At 38.5% G+C, this 24925-nt stretch overlaps 1 protein-coding gene and 1 pseudogene across 1 annotated transcript in view; both read right to left on the bottom strand.

Annotated features, from left to right (window-relative positions):
- LOC123925848 (meiosis 1 associated protein) overlaps positions 1 to 24925 on the bottom strand; it is an 84623-nt gene that overhangs the window by 58007 nt on the left and 1691 nt on the right. The window contains exon 2 of the mRNA XM_045979409.1: positions 16463 to 16754. Coding sequence (XP_045835365.1) covers positions 16463 to 16702 — 240 coding nt within the window. The 5' untranslated portion in view covers positions 16703 to 16754. The remainder of the gene's footprint in view (positions 1 to 16462; positions 16755 to 24925) is intronic.
- LOC123926266 lies at positions 23805 to 23903 on the bottom strand (annotated as a pseudogene).

Here is a 24925-nt window from a genome sequence, read left to right as displayed (position 1 = left end):
AAGAAATAATTTTCTGGTTTATTCTCTTGAACATCACTAATCTGCAGATAACAATCATTTTATATCCTTCTTTCCTATCTTTATATTCTAATTTATTTCCTTTGTACAATTGCATCAGTGAAAATCTCTGAAATACTTTCAAGTAATAGTGATGATAACACAGGAATATAATTCGTGTCTTCATTAAGTATGATTCGATTCTTGAGCTGTCTAAACCTATATTGTGCTCAGGGATAGTTACTGATACCTATTATATTAAAATCTTCTAAAAACAAGACTGGATGTTGCATTTTATTAAATGCTTTTTTCAGTATTTATGGAAATGAACACGATCATATTTTTTCTTAGATGTATCAATACAGTAAACAATATTAATGGATTCCCTAATATTGTACCATTTAAAAAAAATTCCTGGTATGTGGTCTTTTTAAAAATAAGCTGAGGGTGCCTGGGTGGCTCAGTTAGTTAAGCCTCCAACTCTTGATTTCAGCTCAGGTCTTTATCTCAGGGTTGTGGGACAGATCCCTCTGTCAGGCTCCATACTCAGTGGGGAGTCTACTTGAAATTCTCTCTCTCCCTTTTCATCTGCCTCCCTGTCCCTGCGCTCTCTCTCTCAAATAAATAAATAAAGCTTAGGAAAAAAAAATATGGCTGGATTCTATTGCCTATACTTTATTTGGGATTTTGAATACTCATAAATGAGACTTGCTGTGGCTTTTCTTTTTGTGCAATATTTGTTGGGTTTTAGTATCAATATTATGTCATCTTCAATAAAAAGGATTTGGAGGATTTTTCTTTCCTGTGTGATGAAACAATTAAAAAACATAGTTATGATCTGTTCTTTAAAAGTTTAGTATTACTCCCCTTTAAAATCATTTGGTTTCAGTACTTTATTTTGGAGGAAGGCAGCTCTTGGGCAACTTTGTTTTATGGAAAATGGTGAGTTTAGATTTCTCTCTCTCTTCTGAACTTAATTTTGGTAACTATATTTGCATGTGGAGTTATGCATTTCACCCAAGTGTATGTGGTTCTTTTCTCCTTATCATATTTTGTATATAGGCACCTTCTCCTGCCCTTCTCCTCAAACTAAGTTTACTAATGGTTTATCTGTCTACTACTCTTCTCCCAAGGTACAAATTTGGGTTTATTAATTTGTTCCACCATTTTCTATTTTCATATTCATTATTTTTTGTTTTTTTCTTTACTATTTCCTTCCTTCAGCTCTCCTTAGGTTTGTGGTTTTTTTTTTTGTCTTTTGTTGTTAAGATGCATGCTTCATTTATTTACAGTTTTTCTTGTTTACTAATGCAATTAAAAATAAATTAATACAGTTTAAAGTTTCCTTTTAGTATTGCATTTTTTAATAACCCATAGGTTCTGATATGTAGTATTTTATTATTATTACTATTTCCTACACATATTGCAATTTTAGTTTGGATTTCCTTTTGACTCCAAATTTATTTAACAGTCAAAATCTTCTGCACAGCAAAGGAAACAGTCAACAAAACAAAGAGGCAACACATGGAATGGGAGAAGATATTTGCAAATGACAGTACAGAAAAAAGGTTGATATCCAGGATCTATAAAGAACTCCTCAAACTCAACACACACAAAACAGATAATCATATCAAAAAATGGGCAGAAGATATGAACAGACACTTCTCCAATGAAGACATACAAATGGCTATCAGACACATGAAAAAATGTTCATCATCACTAGCCATCAGGGAGATTCAAATTAAAACCACATTGAGATACCACCTCACACCAGTTAGAATGGCCAAAATTAGCAAGACAGGAAACAACATGTGTTGGAGAGTATGTGGAGAAAGGCGAACCCTCTTACACTGTTGGTGGGAATGCAAGTTGGTGCAGCCATTTTGGAGAACAGTGTGGAGATTCCTCAAGAAATTAAAAATAGAGCTTCCCTATGACCCTGTAATTGCACTGCTGGGTATTTACCCCAAAGATACAGATGTAGTGAAAAGAAGGGCCATCTGTACCCCAATGTTTATTGCAGCAATGGCCACGGTCGCCAAACTGTGGAAAGAACCAAGATGCCCTTCAGCGGACAAATGGATAAGGAAGATGTAGTCCACATACACTATCGAGTATTATGCCTCCATCAGAAAGGATGAATACCCAACTTTTGTAGCAACATGGACGGACTGGAAGAGATTATGCTGAGTGAAATATGTCAAGCAGAGAGAGTCAATTATCATATGGTTTCACTTATTTGTGGAGCATAACAAAGGACATGGGGAGATGGAGAGAAGGGAGCTGAGGGAAATTGCAAGGGGAGGTGAACCATGAGAGACTATGGACTCTGAAAAACAACCCAAGGTTTTGAAGGGGTGGGGGGGTGGGAGGTTGGGGGAACCAGGTGGTGGGAATTGGAGAGGGCACATATTGCATGGAGCACTGGGTGTGGTGCAAAAACAATGAATACTGTTACTCTGAAAAGAAAAAAAAAAGCCAACATAAAAACAAAAAACCAAAACCAAAACAAAACAAAACAAAAATTTCCATGGAGGGGGTACCTAGGTGGCTCAGTGGGTTAAAGCCTCTGCTTTCAGCTCAGGTCATGATCTCAGGGTCCTGGGATCGAGCCCTGCATCGGGCTCTCTGCTCAGCAGGGAGCCTGCTTCCTCCCTCTCTCTGCCTGCCTTTCTGCCTACTTGTGATCTCTGTCAAATAAATAAATAAAAATCTTAAAAAAAAATTCCATTGGGTAGATACTTTTTTTCTCTGCTTTTGTCATTTATTTCTAGTTTCACTGTAGAGTGTTCAGAAAATGTTGAGTGAACTATTAACATTTTTGGAATTCATTAAAGTTTTGGGTTTATTTATGGCTTAATATATGACTGTCTTTTATGAATATTCCATGAGCACTTAAGGAGGGTAGAGATTTCATACATATGTATGATCGTATTTCTCTTAAAAATGTTGGTGCTTTGTTATTTGGTACATAGGTACTCAAAACTGATATATTTTCTATAGATTTCCCCCTCCAACAAACCTTCTGCACTGAATACCATCCTTATGTATTCGTATCCTCTACTCTTCTCTGCTTTGTGTCCAGTGTTTAAGTGACATTCTTAGTGTCATTTAGTGCTTTTTGCTCCAAATTCAACCTCGTCTGATATTAAGATCATGTCCTTTTTTTGGTGGGGGGAGTTCATTTGCCTAGTCCTTTGCCCTTTCTTTCATTGTCAATCTTTCTGAATAACTTTGTTGCAGCTGTATCTTTTTAACACAGCAGAATTTTTAAAAAAATATTTTATTTATTTGATAGATACAGACACAGCAATAGAGGGAACACAAGCTTGGGGAGTGGGAAAGGGAGAGGCAGGCTTTCCACTGACCGGAGAGCCCAATGCAGGGCTCAGTCCCAGGACCCTAAGATTAGAACTGAGCCGAAGGCAGACGCTTAACAACTGAGCCACCCAGGCATCCCAACAAAGCAGAATTTTTAATAGGTGGGTTTAGCATACTTATATTTATTGATATGACAGATATATTTGTTTTTATATACTCTATTTTCATAAACTTTTTTTTTTTTAGATTTTATTTGACAGAGAGAGAGAGAGCTTGCTTACAAACAGGAGGGAAAGGCAGGTAGAGGGAGAGGGAGAAGCAGGGTCCCTGACAAAAAAGGAGCCTGATGCAGGGCTCAATCTCAGGGTCCTGCTATGATGGCCTGAGCCCAAGGCAGAGACTTAACAGACTGAGCCATCCAGGCGCCCCATATAGTTTTTTTTTTTTTTTTAAGGTTTCACTTATTTACTTAGAGAGAGAGAGAGAGAATGTGCATGCATATGCACTTGTGCAAGAGCTGGAGGAGAAGTAGAAAGAGAGGGAGAAGCTGACTCCCCAGGCTCCCCACTGAGCAGGGAGCCCAACAGGGGTCTCCATCCCAGGGCCCTAGGTTCATGACCTGAGTGAAGGCAGATCTATTTTCATAGCTTTTGGAAAATCACTATACTATATGACTTTTTGTTCTATGTAAGCTTTTACTGTCATAATTAAAAAGGTTTGTATTTGTTTTAGTATTTATAACTACATGTTTATATAATTCCCTTAAATTATTTCTTTAGTACTATCCATTAATGAGTAACAAAAATCTTCAAAATAAACAATGACAAAATTTGTATATTTCCTTTTCTTACTCTTCTCCTCCCTCTCCTGTAGCACTCAATAATAGTTTATTTTATTATCTTTATTGGAGTTTACTTTTATACTGTTTAATGAAATATATCCTTGGTATCTGTTACTTTCATATAATTTCATTTGAATGTCAGCTATTAAGGATGAGGAAATAAATGTTATAGCCAAATTAGACCACTATTAGTCCTAAAATTCCACTGCAGATTATGTATGATTTAAATAATTCCTTTGTTCTCATGAAAAGATAGAAGAATTGGTAAGATATACACTGTAATTCTTCCAAAATTCTGCTTTGAGAAGAGATTAATCATTTTGGTCAGATTTATTTATATTAAGGGCACAATGGATATAAAAGGAATTCTAATATTTTAATTATGATTCCTCTGTCATTATTCCTTATGAAAAGCTCTGGGTTATACTCAGAAATGGAATACTCAGAAATTAAATATGAAGTGATATATTGAGGTATTCATCTTGGTCAAGATTTCCTACCTGCTATCTTTTACCATTGTATTTTGAGCTAATGTTGTGGATAGAAAAGGTTAGATACTTATATAGGTTAGAGACAGTGGATTTAAGATAACATTTTTTCCTTAAACAAAGATTGGGTTGCTCTATACATAAGGTAATGGCATTGTTCCAGTAATTTTCTTGTGCTCATAAATAGATTGAACTTACTGTTCTTTTGGAAGGATTTTTGACTTGCAGTTTTTCCTGAGTTACTAGTCAGTGATTTATAGTCTAGAAATGTCTGCCTTTCCCAATGAAATGATTAAGGGATCAAGGGATTTATCTAGGGCTAAATGTACTGAGGAGTGCCTTAGGTATACAACATAGCCACTTGAGAAAGGGGGAAAATCCTTTAACTTTTGGTACATGAGCTCATCTCTCAAAAAGTCTCCTTATGCTGGATATCTATCTTCATTTGCCCTTCTAGATAACTCTCTACTTTCTCTACCCCTATTGCCTGACAGAAGATAGAAAAAGCCAAATGTGATCACGGGACAGACATGCACAAGGAAAATGGCACAACAGAGGAACATACCTGCCACATGGCTGCAAATATCACTACCACTTTCATTGTGTCCTCAGTGTACTGATATGGTATATATAATCACATTTTATATACAGTGAGAATTATACATTTTGTTTATCTATTCACCAGTTAATAGACATTTAAACTGTTTCCAGTTTGTGGCTATTATGAATAATGCTGCCATGAACATTCATGTAAATGTGTTGGTGTGGATTTCTGTTCATTTCTGTTGGTTAGATTTCTGGGGATGGAACTGTTAGGTTACATGGAAGTTGTATATTTAACTTTTTAAGAATTTGACAAACTATTTTCCAAAGTGGTTGTATCATTTTACCTTACTGTTAGCAATGATCGAGGGTTATAGTTTCTTCCCATTGTCACCAACACTTGGTATTGCTTGTCAGGATTGCCTTTTTCATTGTAGCCATTCTAGTGAGTGTGTAAAATCACCTTTGTTTTTCTTTAGCTTTTTATTTTGAAATACTTATAGATCCACAGAAAGTTGCAAAACTGTAGAGAGATCCTATGTACCCTTCACCTAGTTTCTACCAGTGCTTGCGTCTTACATAACTACAGCTCAATTTTAAAACCAAGAAATTGACCTTGCTACAATGTTTGCTTTGAGTTCTATGCCATATTACCACTCTTGTAGATTTACATCTTGCTAGAGGTTTGTCAATGTTAACTGATCATTTTGAAGAATCAGCTTTTTGTTTCATCATTTTCCTTTTCTCCATTTTCAATTTTATTCATTTATACGTTTTATTATTTCCTACCTCCAGCTTTCTTTGGGTTTTTGTTCCTCCTTTTCTAGTTTCCTGAGGTGTGATCTTATGTTACTGATTTTGAATTATATATTTCCATTTCTTTTTTAAAATGATTTATTTATGTATTTGACAGAGAGAGAGAGAGAGAGAGAGAAAATATAAGCAGGGGGAGTGAGAGAGGGAGAAGCAGGCTTCCTGCTGAGCAGGGAGCCCCTTGTAGGGCTCAATCCCAGGACCCTGAGATCATGACCTGAGCTGAAGGCAGACACTTAATGACTGAGCAACCCAGGTGCCCCTATATTTCCATTTTTAATGTAAGCATTTAGTGCTATAAATGTCCCTCTTAGCACTGCTTTAGCTGGATTCCACACATTTTGATATGTAGTATTTAAATGTTCATGCAATTCAATATATTTTAAAATATTCCCTTGCCATTTCTTCTTTGATCCATGAGTTATCTGGAAATGTGTTGCTTAGTTTCCAAATGTTTGGAGATGTTACAGTTATGTTTCTGTTATTGATTTCTGTTTGACTCTACTATGATTAGAGAACAAATTGTGTATGACTTCAAATTCTTTCACATTGGTTGAAGATTCTTTTATGGCCCAGGATATGGTCAATAAGTGTTCTGTGGGTACTTGAAAAGATTGTGTATTCTGCTCTTGTTGAGTGGAATATACTATAAATGTTGATTAGATCCTATTGGCTACTTGTAGATTTTTCTCTTCTAGTTGTTCTATCAATTGTCAAGAGGACATCTGAAGCCTCTAAGTATAATTGTGGATTTGTTTATTTCTTCTTTCAGTTCTATCAGTTTTTGCTTCACATATTTTGCAGCTCTTTTGTTCAGTGTGCACACACATAAGATTGCTATTTTTTCTTCTTGGTTTGATTCTTTTATCATCATTTAATATTCCTTTCTCTACCTGATATTCTTTGTTCTGAAGCCTACTATATTAGATATATTAATATAGCAACTTCTGGTTTGTTTTGGTTAATGTATCAGGGTATATCTTATTCAACCCTATACTTTCCAACCTAATTGTGTTGTGTTTGAAATTAGTTTCTTATAGAGAGCATATATGGCTGGGTCATTTTCACCCACTCTGCCAACCTATGTCTTTTAACTGATATACTTAGACCATTTTCATTTAATGTAACTATTGATATGTCAACCTGCCAATTTATTTGTTGTTGTTTTTGTTTCTCTGTTTTCTTTTACCTATCTAACTGTGGGTTACTTAAGTTTTTTAAATAATTTTTTAGAATTCCATTTTGATTTATCTATAGTGTTTGAGTGTCTTTGTATTGATCTTTAAGTGGTTGCTCTAAGTGTTACATTATATATATATTTTATGCAGAAGGTCTCTTTACTTTTCCTTGTTTATAATGCAGTTATTTTAAATATTTCCTCTATATACGTTAACATCCACATCAGACAATGTTACAAGTTTTGTTTTAACTGTCAAATATAATTTAGAAAACTCAATAGAAAGTCTATTATATTTATCTATATTTTATTCTTTCCATTGTTCTTTCTTCCTTCTGGATATCCCAAGATTTTTTCTTTTATAATTTCCTTTCTGTTTCAAGATCTTCCTTTACCATTCCGTTAAGGTAGGTCTGCTGATGAGAAATTCTCTTAGTTTTCCTTTATCTAAGAATATCTTCATTTCTGATTCATTCCTTAAGGATATTTTCACTGGATACAGAGTTCTGTCAAGGGTTCTTTTCTTTTATCACTTGAAAAATGTGAAATGTGACATTTCCTCTGGTCTCCATGGTTGCTGATGATAAAAGCTATTGTTACTTGATTGTTTTTCCCTTATAGGTAAGATGGCAGTGCTCTGCTTTCAAAAGTTGGTCTTTAGTTTTTAGAATTTTGGTTATGATGTGTCTAAGAACAGATTTATTTGCATTTATCCTCTTTGGGCTCACCAACCTCTTGAATATCTAGGTTTATAACTTTTTACAAATTTGGGAAATTTTCAGTGATTATTTCTTTAAATATTTTTTCAGCCCCACCCTCTTCCCCTTTCCTCTTGAACTTTGATGGTATGAAATTTAGATCTTCTGTTATAGTCTTACAAGTCCCTATGGGTTTGTTCATTTTTTAAAGTCTGTCTTCTTTCTCTTACTCAGATTGGGTAATTTCTTCATGTTCACTGATTCTTTTCTCTGTCCTCTCTATTCTGCTGTTGAGCCCATCCATTAAAGATTTTTGCTTTTTAAATTTTGGTTAATTTTTCAGTTTGAAAATGTCTATTTGGGGGTACCTGGGTGGCTCAGTCAGTTAAGTGCCTTTCGCTCATGTCATAATCTTGGAGTTCTAGAATGGAGACCCATGTAGGGCTCCCTGCTCAGCTGGGAGTCTGCTTCTCCCTCTGCCTGCCACTCTTCTTGCTCCTTCCTCCCCCTTCACTCACTCTCTCAAATAAATAAATAAAATCTTAAAAAAAAAATATATACTTGGCTCTTCTTTGTTTTTTTCTTTTTTTAAAAATATTTAAATTATTTATTTGACAGAAAGAGATAGTGAGAGAGAGAACACAAGCAGAGGGAGTGGGAGATGGAGAAGCAGGCTTCCCGCCAAGCAGGGAGACTGATGCAGGACTTGATCCCAGGACCCTGGGATCATGACCTGAGCTGAAGGCAGACGCTTAATGACTGAGCTACCCAGAAGCTCTTGGCTCTTCTTTACACTTCTTTTTTTTTGATGAGACTTTTTATTTTTCCATCTATTCCAAGAATGTTTGTAAGTGCTTGTTGAAGCATTTTTACAATGGTTGTTTCTAGTTTTTTTGTTTTGTTTTGTTTTGTTTTTCAGATAATTCCAGTATCTGTGTCATCTCAGTGTTGGTGCCTGTTGTCTTCTCATTCAAGTTGAGATTTTTCTGGTTCTTTTTTTTTTTTAAGATTTTATTTATTTATTTGATAGAGAGAGACAGAGAGAGAGACATTAAGCAAGCACAAGACTGGGGATGGACAGGCAGAAGGAGAGGGAGAAACAGGCTCCCTGCTAAGCAAGGAGCCTGATGCGCTTGATCCCAGGGCCCTGGGATCATGACCTGAGCTGAAGGCAAACACTTAACTGACTGAGCCACCTAGGCACTCCTCTGGTTCTTGATATAACAAGTGACTTTTTATTGTATTCTGGACATTTTGGGTATTACAGGGCTCTGGATCTTATTTAAATCTTCTGCTTTAGCAGGCTTCCCCAATATGGTGCTAATGGGGGAAGTGAGTCAGGTTGGAGTGTGACTCTGGCTTCTGATTCTGAGCCTAGAGGGAAGGGTGCCTTGTTACTTCAGGGTGGGAGTGGAAATTTAGGCTTTTTACATTGTTCCCACTGACACCCTGGGATGGGGAAATTTCATTACCATCAGATGGGCATAGAAGTCCTGGGTTTTCACATCTTGGGACAAGATATCTATAACTTAAAACAGTAGAAACATTAGGTTGGCAGCAGACCTATCCACAGAGACCTACCAGGCCAGAAAGGCCTGGCATGATATCTTCATGGTACTAAATGAGAAAAATATGCAGCCAAGAATACTTTATCCAGCTAGGCTGTCACTGAAAATAGAATGAGAAATAAAAAGCTTCCAGGACAAACAGAAAGTAAAAGAATTTGCAAACACCAAATCAGCCCTACAAAAAATATTGAAAATGGGTCCTCTAAGCAGAGAGAGCTCAAAGGTAACATAGACCAGAAAGGAACAGAGGCAATTACTTCAAGCAATACAATCACACTAAATTCATATCTTTCAATAGTTACCCTGAATGTAAATGGGCTAAATGCCCCAATAAAAAGACACAGGGTATCAGATTGGATAAAAAAGCAAGACCCATCAATATGCTGTCAGCAAGAGACTCATTTTAGATGCAAAGACACTTCCAAATTGAAATGAAGGGGTGGAAAACAAGTTATCATGCTAATGGACAACAAAAGAAAGCTGGGGTGGCAATCCTTATATCAGACAAATGAGATTTTAAACCAAAGACTGTAATACGAGATGAAAGAGGACACTATATCATACTTAAAGGGTTTATCCAACAAGAGGATCTAACAATTGTAAACATTTATGCCCCTAACATGGAAGGAGCGAATTATATAGGCCAATTAATAAGGAAATCAAAGAAACACAAATAATACAATAATAGTAGGGGACTTTAACACCCCCTTCACTGAAATGGACAGATCATCTAAGCAAAAGATAACAAGGAGGGGTGCCTGTGTGGCTCAGTAGTTAAGAGTCCGCCTTTGGCTCCAGTCATGATCACATTGAGCACGCATCAGGATCCCTGCTCCATAGGAAGCTGCTTCTCCTTCTCCCACTCCCCATGCTTGTATTCCCTCTCTTGCTCACTCTCTCTCTCTGTCAAATAAATAAATAAATCTTTAAAAAAAAATGATCAACAAGGAAATAAGGGTTTTAAATGACACACTGGACCAGACGAACTTCACGGATATATTCAGAACATTCCATCCCAAAGCAACAGAATACACATTGTTCTCTAGTGCATGTGGAACATTCTCTGGAATAGATCACATCCTGGGTCACAAATCAGGTCTCAACTGGTACCAAAGGATTGGGACCATTCCCTGCATATTTTTGGACCATAATGCTTTGAAACTCAAACTCAGTCACAAGAGGAAAGTTGGAAAGAACTCAAATACATGGAGGCCAAAGAGCATTCTACTAAAGAATGAATGGGTCAACCAGGAAATTAAAGAATTTTAAAAAATCATGGAAACAAATGAAAATGAAAACACAGCTGTTCAAAATCTTTGGGATGCAGCAAAGGCTGTCCAAAGAGGGAAGTACATAGCATTACAAGCCTTTCTCAAGAAACACACACAAGGGGCGCCTGGGTGGCTCAGTGGGTTAAGCCGCTGCCTTCAGCTCAGGTCATGATCTCAGAGTCCTGGGATCGAGTCCCGCATCGGGCTCTCTGCTCAACGGAGAGACTGCTTCCCTTCCTCTCTCTGCCTGCCTCTCTTGTGATTTCTCTCTGTCAAATAAATAAATAAAATCTTTAAAAAAAAAAAGAAACACACACAAAAAAGGTATCAAATATACAACCTCAACTTACACCTAAAGGAGTTGGAGAAAGAACAGTAAATAAAGCCTAAACCCAGCAGGAGAAGAGAAGTAATAAAGATTAAGCAGAAATCAATGAAACAGAAACCAAAAGAACAGTAGAACAGATCAACAAAACTAAGAGTTAGTTCTTTGAAAGAATCAATAGGATTCATAAACCCCTGGCCAGATTTATCAAAAAGAAAAGAGAAAGGACACGAATAAATAAAATCATGAATGAAAGAGGAGAGATAACAACCAACACCAAAGAAATACAAACAATTATACGAACATATTAGGAGCCACTATATGCCAACAAATTAGATAATCGGGAAGAAATGGATGTATTCTAGAGATGTAGAAACTACAAAAACTGACCAGGAAGAAATAGAAAACCCGAACCAACCCATAACCAGCAAGGAAATTGAAGCAGGAATCAAAAATCTCCCAACAAACAAGAGCCCAAGAATCAAACATTTAAAGAAGAATTAATATCTATTCTTCTGAAACTGTTCCAAAAAATAGAAATGGAAGGAAAACTTCCAAACTCGTTTTATGAGGCCAGCTTTACCTTGATGCCAAAACCAGACAAAAATCCCACCAAAAAGGAGAATTACAGACCAATATCCCTGATGAACATGGATGCAAAAATTCTCGCCAAAATACTAGCCAATAGGATCCAACAGTACATTAAAAGTACACGACCACGTGGGATTTATGCCTGGGCTGCAAGGTTGGTTCAACATTGATAAATCAATCAACTTGATATATTACATTAATAAAAGAAAGAACAAGAACCATATGATACTCTCAATAAATGCAGAAAAAGCATTTGACAAAGTACAACATCCTTTCTTGATTAAAACTCTTCACAGCATAGGGATAGAGGGTACATACCTCAATATCATAAAAGTGATCTACGAAAAAAAACACAGAGAATATCATTCTCAGTGGGGAAAAACTGAGAGCTTTTTCTCTGAGGTCAGGAACACAGCAGGGATGTCCACTGTCACCAATGCTATTCAATATAGTACTAGAAATCTTAGCCTCAGCAATCAGACAACAAAAACAACAAAAAAACCAAAGGCATCCGAATCAGCAAAGAAGTCAAATTCCCCCTCTTTGCAGATGATATGATACTTTATGTGGAAAACACAAAAGACTCTACCCCAAAACTACTAGAACTCATACAGGATTCAGTAAAGTCACAGGATATAAAATCAATGTGCAGAAATCAGTTTCATTTCTATACACTGATGATGAGACAGAAGAAAGAGAAAGGAATTGATCCCATTTAAAGTTGCACCAAAAACCATAAGATAACTAGGAAAAATCTAACTAAAGATGTAAAAGATCTATACTCAGAAAACTATAGAATACTCATGAAAGAAATTGACGAAGACACAAAGAAACGGAAAAAAGTTCCATGCTCATGGATTGGAAGAACAAATATTGTGAAAATGTCTATGCTACCTTGAGCAAGCTACACATTCAGTGCAATCCCTATCAAAATACCATCAATTTTTTCCACAGAAATGGAATAAATAATCCTAAAATTTGTGTGGAACCAGAAAAGACCCTGAATAGCCAGTGGAATGTTGAAGAAGAAAACCAAAGCTGATGGCATCACAACTCCAGACTTCAACCCCTACTAATAGACTGTAATGATCAAGACAGTATGGTTCTGGCATAAAAACAGACACATAAAGCAATGGAACAGAATAGAGAACTCAGAAATGACTCTCAACTCTATGGTCAACTAATCTTCAACAAAGCAGAAAGAATATCCAATGGAAAAAAGACAAGTCTCTTCAACAAATGGTGTTGGGAAAATCAGAAACCACATGCAGAAGAATGAAACTGGATCATTTCCTTATACCATACACAAAAATAGACTCAAAATGGATAAAAGATCTAAATGTGAGACAGGAGTCCATCAAAATCCTTGAGAAGCACACACGCAGCAACCTCTTCAACCTTGGCTGCAGCAGCTTCTTCCTAGACACAACACCAAAAGCAAGGAAAGCAAGGGCAAAAATTAACTATTTGGACTTCATCAAGATAAAAAGCCTTTGCACAGCAAAGGAAAGAGTCAACAAAACCAAAAGACAACTGACAGAATGGGAGAAGTTATTTGCAAATGATGTACCAGATAAAGGGTTAATATCCAAAATTTATTTATTTATAAAGATTATATTTATTCACTTATTTGCCAGAGAGAGAGAGAGAGAGAGAGAGCGAGCGCGCACAAGCAGGGGGAGTGGCAGGCAGAGGGAGAGGGAGAAGCAGGCTTCCTGCTGAGCAAGGATCCTGATGTGGTACTCTATCCCAGGACCCACCAATCACGACCTGAGCCGAAGGCAGATGCTTAACCAACTGAGCCACCCTGGGATCCCAGTATCCAAAATTCATAAAGAACCTACCAAACTCAACACCCAAGGAACAAATAATCCAATCAAGAAAAGGGCAGAAGACATGAACAGACATTTCTGCAAAAAAGATATCCAGATGGCCAAAGACACATGAAAAAGTGCTCCACATCACTCAGCATCAGAAAAATACAAATCAAAACCGCAATAAGATACCACCTCACACCAGTCACAATGGCTAAAATTTAGTCAGGAAACAACAGATGTTGGTGAGGATGTAGAGGAAGGGGAACCCTCCTACACTGTGGATGGGAATAAAAGCTGGTGCAGCCACTTTAAAAAACAGTATGGAGACTCCTCAAAAAGTTGAAAACAGAGCTACCCTATGACCCAGCAATTGCACTACAGGGTGTTAACCCCAAAGATACAAATGGGTCATCCAAAGGGGCACCTGCACCCCAATATATTGTGGATATATCCACAATAGTCAAACTATGGAAGAGCCCAGATGTCCAATGACAGATGAATGGATAAAGAAGATGTGGTATGTATATATATATACACAGATACATACATTGGAATAATTATGCAGCCATCAAAAATAAAATCTTGCTATTTGCAACAACGTGGATAGAACTAGAGGGTATTATGCTAAGCGAAGTAAGTCAATCAGAGAAAGACAATTATCATGTGATATCATGATAAGTGGAATTTGAGCAAAAAGGCAGAGGATCATAGGGTAAGAGAGGAAAATGAAACAAGAAGAGAGGGAGACAAATCATAAATAAGAGACTCACTCTCGGGAAACAAACTAAGGTTGCTGGAGTGGAGGAGGGTGGGAGGGATGGAGTAGCTGGTAGGACACTGGGGAGGGCTTGTGTTGTGGTGAGCACTGTGTACTGCATAACACTGATGAATCACAGACCTGTATCCCTGAAACAAATAATACATTACATGTTAATAAAAAAAAAAAGTTCTGGCTTTCCGCTAGGTCTTTACTGACATCACCCTGTCTTGGAGGTAAAAAGGTACCTTATGCAGAGGCCGCTTTTGGGTGACAGGCTTGAGCAATGGAATATAAAGCGAGGCAAAAGGGCCCACACTGACCCCAACCCTTGGCTGAATACAGGCAGGTCTATCAGGAGATCCACTTCAAAATATCCATAGGCCATAACTGACAAGTGGGCTACTTACAACTAGGCACAGTTACCAAAACCAGGAAAATTTTATACATCCCCATGCCTTCTTTTTTTTTAATTTTTTATTTATTTATTTATTTATTTATTTATTTATTTATTTATTTGACAGAGAGAGATCACAAGTAGATGGAGAGGCAGGCAGAGAGAGAGAGAGAGAAGCAGGCTCCCTGCTGAGCAGAGAGCCCGATGCGGGACTCGATCCCAGGCCCCTGAGATCATGACCTGAGCCGAAGGCAGCGGCTTAACCCACTGAGCCACCCAGGCGCCCCCATCCCCATGCCTTCTCACCTTTCTGCTTTAAGTATAGTCCCACTCACTGCCTCCTTGCTGAAGTCTCTCCTTTTCTGTCCCGCACCCTGCTCCCTTGCAGATGTATTCAATAAACTTCTATCTCCTTTGTTCTGTCTCTGGTGAATCCTTTCACAGCCCAAACCCACTTCCACCCTCACTGCCCATGCCCACTTCCACCCCACAGGTTTGCTTCACATTTGGGGGTCCCCATATGACTGAGACAAACACCACATCTTACTGCAGCTCCCATAGGGCCTCCACTCCGTCTCCTCAGACAATACCTCTATAGGAAGGGGCAGAGATATCCAGTTAATGTTGGGTAGGTGGGTGGGAGTCCAGGCTCTGCTATTGTTTCCATAGACTCTAGGGGTAGGAGGTCTTATTCCCACCAGGTAGAGATTAAATTTGTGATTTTCCACTAGGCCTTCTCTGACTATCCCAGCAGCATGGTGACCTTAGGAAAAGGATGCACTAGAACCTCTAAAGTCTTTCCCATCTGAACTTTATATAAGTGAAGATTTGCATTTTTAAAAAAATATTTTTTAGTGATTTATTTGAGGAGGAGGAGAGACAGTTGTCTGGAAAAGCTTCATAAAAGCACCCCCTCCCCACCACCCCGGACCCAGCATTTGCCTTCTGAAATCTTGGAGGGTTTTCCACCTGAATCCCATAGGGAACTGTAGAGAAAATACTTTCATGTGTCTTCATAGTTAGACTTTCTGATCAAAGAAGGCTAGAACCTCGGATAAAGGACAAGTCTTGGAAATTAAAGGGTGATTTACTAGCCAGAGACCTCTGAAGACACTTGACTTAGTTCTCTGTATTTGCTTTTCAAAGGGGGATGAAAGGAGGGGTTGCTTACATTCCAAAGGACTGTAAATGCCAAGGTTTCTCTCCATCTAAGGAGTCAAACAGGGCAAGATGTGACCTATTTTTACTCTCAGATTAATAATTATGGAGTTCCTCTTCTGCAGTATAAACTGTGGTGTCTCTCTCGATCATATGGGGCCCCCCAAATGTGGGGCGACAATCAGGTGGAAGCCAATGTGAGGCAGACAAAGGATAGAAGTTTATTGAATACACTCAAAAGGAAGCAGTGGGCAGGACTGCAAAGGAGAGACCGCCTGCAAGGAGGCAATGAGTGGGGCTGTACTTAAAGTGGGAAGGTGAGGAAAGTGAGGATGCATGGGATGTATGGCATTTTCCCTTTTTTGGTAGCTGTACCTGGTTAAGTAGCCCATTGGTCAGTTAGGGCTTATGGATATTTTGAGGTAGGTTGTCTGATGGGCTTGTCTGTTTTCAGCCAGGTGGTGGCTGTGGGCTCTTCTGCCTTCATCAACTTTCCATTGCTCAAGCCTGTGGCCTAAAAGCAGCCTCTACATAAACCCTTCATGTGTAGGATGACATCTGTTTCTCCTGCATTGCCTGTGGGGTATTGGGTGTGAGGTATGAGCATAGTTATTACTGTAAGTAATAATAACTGTGATCGCTGCCCCAGAAACCTCATATTTATTTTCAGGATAAAATTATCAAATATAGATATACTCACCACAAAGGGAAGGATACACTCGTGCTGATTTTGTACCACGTATAAGCTGAAGAGGGACATGCGGCTGGGGCCCATCAAACTGCAGGCTAGAGAGAAAAAGTTCTGTAGAGCCTCACAGAGGTTGGAGCAGGTGTCAGCCCAGGATGGTAGAGCAATCTGCACAATGAGAACCCTTGGAGGTTGCTGGTAAATCTGCGTGGGAGTGGAGGGTCCTTTACCAGTGCTTCGCCCATGATACATGGTAACCAGACCAGAGGTGGAACTGCAGCCACTACCTGGATATTCTCTATACCTACAGGGAAAGAAAATCACTGGCTTTCATAAAACTGAATTATGCTTGGTTGAAATGATGAACTTAGGCTTAGCAAACTAAGTCTAGAAAGGAGTCAGACTGGGTACTAACTCAAGTTTCTCTAGGCTACCCCATCTTAACAGCTTCCAAGAGATCTCCATGTTTACCTGTAATGCAAGGTTCAGAGTGCTTGCAGATGCTGAGTGGAACTAAAGAAAAAGAGATACAAAGGCCAAATTTCAGCCTCAAAGTATATGCTCTCATAAACTTTATTTCTTTTTCAGGATTTATTGTACTGTATTCTATAATTTGTTTCTACGACTGCCTCTCCCATTACATTGTGAGCTTCCCAAGACTAGAGAACCTGTCAACTTTATCTACCAATGTTTAGCACAGTGTTTATTTGGTACATAGTAATTCTTAAAAATAAAAATATGACCAAGTTTTCTCCCACAAGATCCATTCAAAACCCTTTATGACTTGACCTTCAGCCTACTGAAGGGTAAGGCTACTGAAGACTATTCTTCACCTTAAGCTTTTCATTGACTAAAACTGAATATACCATTCATTTCAGTGTGTTTGCTCATACTGTTTTCTCTACCTCCAACACCCCTGTTTTCTTTCTTTCTGGCTATTAACATCTATCCCCAGGGCTGAGACTCGGAAAGGAGAACAATGAAAACATAGAACCAATATTAGGACTGAGGAGGGGACATCCATACGTATTTGTAAATGTTCAAACATGGAAAGGATTATGGAAAGATGTAATTTACAACTTTATGCCAATAAATTTGATAAAGTAGAAAAATCACTATAAGAATATATCTAACCAATACTAGATCAAAAAGAAAATTAAAAAACCTAAATAGTCTGTAACTATTGAAGAAATTTAATTGGTAGTCAAGTATCTCCTCACAAAGTAAACTATAGGGCTGGATGATTCCACTGATGAGTTCAATCAAATTTTCAAAGACCAAGAATTGCAATGTTAAACAAAGTCTTTCATAGAATAGGAAAACTGCCACTCTATTAGTTTTACTAGGTTAACATACCTTTGATACCACAATCAGATAAGAATATTATAATGTTGTGGGGCAAACTCATCCACAAACCTAGATGTAAAACTCCTGAACAAATACAAACAAATTGAAAACAGCAATACATAAAACAAGTAATACATCATGACCAAGTTGGGTTTACTGCAAGAACATATATATAAAGTTAAACAGTCACTGTAATTCATCACGTTAAAAGATTACATGAGAAAATGATATGATCATCTCATTAGATGCAGAAAAACTTTTGTTAAAACTTAACACTCATGCGTGATAAAGACTCAAACTAGGAATAGATGATAGAAATAATCTCATAAATATGTATACAAAAATATAAAGCGGGGCGCCTGGGTGGCTCAGCGGGTTAAAGCCTCTGCCTTCGGCTCAGGTCATGATCCCGGGGTGCTGGGATCGAGCCCCGCATCGGGCTCTTTGCTTAGCTGGGAGCCTGCTTCCTCCTCTCTCTCTGCCTGCCTCTCTGCCTACTTGTAATCTCTATCTGTCAAATAAATAAATCTTTAAAAAAATATATATATATATAAAGCAAGTATCTTTTGGGTAGGAGGGGTAGAGGGAGAGAGAGAATCTTTTTTTTAAAAAAAGATTTTATTTATTTATTTATTTGACAGAGAGAGAGAGAGATCACAAGTAGGCAGAGAGGCAGGCAGAGACAGAGGGGGAAGCAGGCTCCCTGCTGAGCAGAGAGCCCAATGTGGGGCTTGATTCCAGGACCCTGGGGTCATGACCTGAGCCGACAGCAGAGGCTTAACCCACTGAGCCACCCAGGTGCCACGAGAGAGAGCATCTTCAGCAGGATCCACACCTAGAGCAGGGCTTAGTCTCACAACCCTGAGATCATGACCTGAGAAGAAACCAAGAGTCGGATGCATAACTGATTGAACAACGAGGTGCCCCAAAGCAAATATCATTCTTAATGGTGATGTTGAAAAGTTTCCATCCAAGACAAGAGGACTGCTCTCATTACTTCCATTCAACACTGTAGTGAAGGTAGCAATAAGGCAAGATAAGTAAATATAATGCATTACAGTGGAAGAAAGAAAACTGTTACTGTCTGTAAATGACATGATTGTATATATGGAAAATCTAAAAGAATATACAATTTTATAATTTTTCCCCAAGGTCTCATCTTTTGTTAAATTTTATTCTTAGATACTTAGGTTGTGTAGCTTAAAAAGTTGTCTTTACTGTTTTTTTACTGCCTCACAGAAAGAGCTTATTTTTTTTTAATGTTAATTTACATGACATCTTTTTAAATTTCATTTTTAGTTTGTTGCCAATATATAAAAATAAAATTGATTTTTGTATATTTTGTATTTCACAAACTTGCTGTGCTCTCTTACTAATTATAATAATTTATCTTTAAATCCTTTTGGATTTTTTGTCTATAATCATATAACCTGTGAATAATGACATGCACTAGGACACATGAACAAAGTCAGATCATTGCAGCAAAAGGCTATTCATAACAGTCTTGTTCACAATTACTGCAAACTGCAAACAACACAAATGTCAATATTAGAATGGATAAATTATGGTATATTTACACATATAGCAATAAAAATGAATGAAACATGGGCACCTGGGTGGCTCAGTCAGTTAAGCAGCTACCTTTGGCTCAGGTCATGATCCCAGGGTCCTGGGATTGAGCCCCACATCAGACTCCCTGCTCAGCAGGGATCCTGCTTCTCCCTTTCCCTCTGCCTGCACTCTGTCTACTTGTGCTCTCTCTTTATCGTTCTGTCAAATAAATAAAAAAATAAATAAATAAAATCCTTAAAAAAATGAAAGTAGTTACATATGACAACATAGATGACTCTAAGAAACATAAGAAGCAAGACACAAAGAATACATATAGTACAATTCCACTTACATAGATTTCTAAAATAAGCACAAATAGCTATATTGTTTAGAGATGTGTACATAATGGTTAAACTGTTTTTAAAAATCAAGGAAATAACTATCATAAAATTAGGGTAGTAATTTTCTCTAGAAAAGAAGGGGAGCATCATGATGAGAAGGGACAGAAGAAGAGGTTTTGGGGTACTGTCAATGTTCTATTTTGATCTAGTGATTACCTATGAGCTCACTTTATAATTATTAAGCTGTAAGTTCATATTTTATGAAATGTTCTCTATATATGTTATATTTAATCATAAAATATTTCAAAAAGAACATTAGGATGATCATAAAAGAAAACATTTTTTTAAAAGATTTTATTCATTTATTTTCGAGAAAGAGAAAGAGCACATGCACACACATGAGTGGGGAGAGGGGCAGAGAGAGAGAGGGAGAAGCAGACTCCCGGCTGAGCAGAGAGTCCGATGCAGGGCTCGATCTCAGGACCCTGGGATCATGACCTGAGTTGGAGACAGATGCTTAACTGACTGAGCACACAAGTGCCCCAAAGAAAATATTTTTTAGATTAAAAAAATCCTCTCTGGGAACTGAAATAATTCTATATAATTGCCTGTTAGCTAAAGAGTGCAGGGATAATAAAAACTTATTTGATTTCCCCAGGCCCAAGAGAAATATAATATTATTTATGATAATTTTCAGAAACACTTTGGAATTTGGGATCTTGAAAAGTGATCTAAGAGTGCATAGATAAATGTGTTCCTCAAAATTAATCTGTGAAGTTATTCCCCTTCAAACTTTCCTTTTTGGTTAGTGGAAATCAGCATTTGCTCATTCAGCAATTTTTTAATTGGGCTCCAATTATGTACTGGGTACAAGTGAGCAAATAAGTGAATGAATATGCTAATCAATTAAAAGTAATTTTGAACTAGAAATCCAAATCAATGACTAATGTATTCAACAAGAAGCACATTATATCTTTTCACTGTACTTTTAAATTAAGTGCATGGGATCAATGTAATGCTGAATTTGAGACTAGCACACAGATTCACATAGACAGCACCCAGACAGAATTATTATTTAATGTAGAATAAAAATATTATTTAATGTAGAATTAAATAATAGAATTATTTAATGTAGAATAAAAATATTATTTAATGTAGAATGAGCTTCTACTTTCCCTCCCCTCGCCATCTTCCCTCACATCTGAAGCTCTTGTCATTTTAGAGTACAGGCAGTTCTAAGTTTGCACGGTTCCAATACATACAAATCTTACTATAGTTTAGTTAATTAACATCAGTTCCCATCAACATAGTTCAAATTTTGGTTACCATGGAATATTAACTGCGAGTAATTACATAAAATATAAATCACAGCTAGCTCTTCAGTCCACAAATCACTACAGAAGTAACAGATGCTCATCATGATCAGTGATCAGTTATGTCACAGAGTTTGTCAGTGACTGGTCCCTGCAGATGCTTATTCAGTTTAAGCACAGACAACAAAGTGTGTAGCTGTTTTACCTTCTCTGCTAGTGGTAAGCCAATGTGACATTTTACAAAAATGGATAATTTAAAGAGGAAATTGGCCAAAATTGGCCATTTCAAGATGAAAGTACAGCAAATAAATGACACGTGATGATGCTAAAAAGTCAAAGTTGAGCATAAATGGAGTTACAGAAGAAAAAGCTGATTGTGAGAATGCTGACAATGCCACCATTTGATAGACTCTAGATAAGCAGCTAGAGGACTTTGTGAAGGTGAACTTAACATAAATGGGGAAAGTGGTTATGACAAAAAGTATGAAGATGGCCCAGAGAAAGTGTCACCAGCAAAAAAAACAAAAAACAAAACCCTTCATATTAAAGGAACTCTTGGAGCTATTTTACAAAATTCAAAGCACAAGGATATAATGTTGGAAATGAATCCAAACTTAGAGAGGAGTATGACAACTAGCTAAGGCATAGAAAAGATGCTTGCTCGATCATAAATTATACCATGAGAAGAAGACAAGCACAAGGTTTGTTCAAACTATTCCTGTTTGTTTTTTTTTTTACAAAGAAATAGAACACTATGATATCCAATATTTCCAATGTTTTAAATTACGTTATGTTGAATAGATACTAGTTTTACTATTTTTTATTTCCCATTTCTAGGTGATAGTAAGACAGATTTTAACATTTTGACAATTTGAAAGGTCCTGGAACAAATCTAACTTTCCCCCATTGATTGTTAAGATCACTTTGAACGGTTTCGGCTTACACAAGTCATTTTTAGATCTCATGTTGTGTGCAATTCCAAGACTGTATTTCAAATGAAGTAAGAGACAGCTCTCTTCCCTCTACTCTCAAACATGATCAATTCATGCATCTGATGCATCTGGGCATAAGGCTAAGCAGGATCTGACTATTTTTGATCCTGTACTCACCATTTTTGTTCAAACACCCACTTATTGGTGTCTCTCTGCAAACTGGTTAAACCTGGAACTGGGCCTTGAACCACCGAAAGCCATCAAGTTACTCCCTTACTGAAAACCCTTCCATGGCTTCCAGTTACATTTGGAACAAAATCCTTATCCCGGCTCTGAAGTTCTGCATGTATCTCCCTCCCAAGTGTCTACCCTCATGCCATGCCATCCCCCGCCCACCCCTCTCCCACCCTAACTCACCCCCAGGCCACTTTTCAGGTCCACAAACGCATGGGCCTCCCATTGTGGCTCCTGCAGCTGCTGAAAGTTCTTTTCTATCATTACCCTCCTTAACCCTACTCATCCTTTAGGTCTCTGACTTTAGGCCTTTATAGGTTAGGGCCCCTTTACCTTCCTTCACAAAAGAGGCTTTATATATATATATATATATACTATGCCTTTATAGCTCCTATGACCCAGTGTCTGATAAATGATTCAAGGGTTCTCCCTCCTGCAGGGCCGCATTAAAATTTCTTGAATCCTAAGCACTTTTGCCTTTGTGAGGCACTTCTTCATCAAAATAATAATAATAATAAAAATTAACTAACAGAAATAGAAAAAAAAAATAAAAACAGGTTTTTTTGACCCTAAAGGGCCACTGTTTTCTTGACTTTACAAGAGGTTCAAACATTGTCGGCTCCCCCACAAAGCGTCGAGGGGCCTAGGCACCGCGCCCACTGTGCAGGCGGACTGGCAGCCCAACCCCCAGGCCTGGGAGCACCCGCCCATCGAGGTGGCGTCGCGGTTCTCAGACACGTGAGTGGAGAGGCGGCCTGGGCCCACGATGGGCGTCGGTGCTGGCGGGCGTCGATGCTGCCCCGCCCTGGACAGCCTAAATCTGCCTGAGGGTGACTCAAGCTCGGCCTAAGCCCACGGTGCGAGGCGCTCTCCCCCCGCGCGCCCTTGGCACCGTCCTCCCGCTGAGGCCCTCAGCCCTCCTCTGCTCAGAGGCAGGGAAGAGTGAGGGTGTTCCCACTTCCTTGGGAAGGCAGAGGCCCCATTACCTAGTCCTCCCGGCTCTCTCGAAGCTTGCCTGCGCCGCGGAAGGCGCCCCCGTCAGGCGGGCGGCTGCGCGGTGCTGCTAGCTGCGCGCGCAGCCTCAGGGGCCGCCTCAGGACCACAGTCTTCCCAGTCCTTGGGCGCCAAGGAAATGGCTCTGCTTTGGCCCTGAGATAGTTTTGGATCTCTGTTGAGAATGCTATGCTAAACTTGATAATTCCTTGTTAGCTAACTTCTACCCTCAGTTAAATATTCCAGCAACGACTCCCCTACCGACATTCCAGTGGCACCCCCACTGTGTCCTTAGCTTTAACCTTTCTTTTCTACATCATTCATTCACTTAGTCAGTCACTCTTTTATCCAATAAGCACTTGTTGAGGGCAAACTACGTGTCAGGCACTGTGCTAGGCTTGCGGTTCAGTGGACACACTGTGGTCCCTGCCCTGATGGAGTTTAGTCTACTCTCAAGAAGCTCTTTCAAGTCTTCAAACCTCTACATTCCAAGAGGGTCTGCCCCTCTCTACTCACGCTCATTCTCATTTGCTTGCTGTTGATTCCTACAGTACCTTTCACAAAATCCAGTGTAGATAGGAGTGTCCTTGTGGCTTGCTGTATCAATCTCAAACGTCTATTTTCCCTAGTAGACTAAGCAATTTGAAATCGGGAACCATGTTTTGTGTGTCTTTGCTCAGGGGCCATGCTATCCTTCTCTGTATTGTCACTATTTTAGTATATGTGCTGCCCAAGCGAGCAGTAGAAACCGTATCTTAATCTTCTTCTTACCTCTGGTACTTAAAAAAAAAATGCCTAGCGCATAGTAGGTCCTCAATAACTAGCGAATGAATAAACAAGAATGGGCACTTTAGAGAGATTACCCTGATGGCAATCTGGAAAGGGAGAGATTGGAGGCAGGTTTTGTTGTGTTGTTTTTAAATGAAACTATTGCACAGTGTAGGTGAGCAATAATAAGGTCCTGAACTATGATGATAATGGAAAGAAAAAGACATATTTAAGTTTTTTATGAAGCAGAATTAACAGGACATGATGACTGCTTACATGTGGACATGGTACCAGCCTCCAGGATGGACCCCTGCAATTCTTGTGTTCCACTTTTGTGTAGTCCTTACCCACAGTGCATTGGAGTTGTTCTGTGGGACTGACAGAATATGCCATAAGTTATTATATTTTACTTCGGAGACTAGATTATAAAATACATTGTGACTTTCACCCTGCTTTTTTGGATCTGAAGAAGTAACACTATATTCTGAGGACATTCCAATAACCCCATGGAGAGGTCCATATGGAAAGGAATTGAGACTTACTGCCAATAGCCACTATCAACTTACCAGGAATGGAATTAAACCATCCTGGAAGTGGATCATCCACCCTAGTCAAACATTCATGTGACTGTAGCGCCATCCAATATCAGGACTACAGTTCTTTTTTTTTTTTTTTCTTTTTTAAGATTTTATTTACTTATTTGTCAGAGAGAAAGACAGAGATAGAGAGAGCACACAAGCAGGGAAAGTGGCAGGCAGAGGGAGAAGCAGGCCCCCTGCTGATCGAAAAGCTCCAGGAGGGACTGGATCCAAGTTCCCCGGGATCATGACCTGAGCTGAAGGCAAGATGCTTAACCAACGGAGCCACCCAGGCATCCCCGGCAGATAATTTCTTGAGAGATTGGGACCTAGACAACTCAGCTAAGTTATTGTTGAATTCCTGACACAGGGAAACTGTGAGAGATAATAAATGTTTATTGTTTTAAGCCACTAAATT

The sequence above is a fragment of the Meles meles genome, chromosome 15 (genome assembly GCF_922984935.1).
Source record: "Meles meles chromosome 15, mMelMel3.1 paternal haplotype, whole genome shotgun sequence".
Taxonomy (NCBI): domain Eukaryota; kingdom Metazoa; phylum Chordata; class Mammalia; order Carnivora; family Mustelidae; genus Meles; species Meles meles.
The sequence above is the reverse complement of the archived record's forward strand: the minus strand, read 5'-3'. Positions and strand labels throughout refer to the sequence as shown.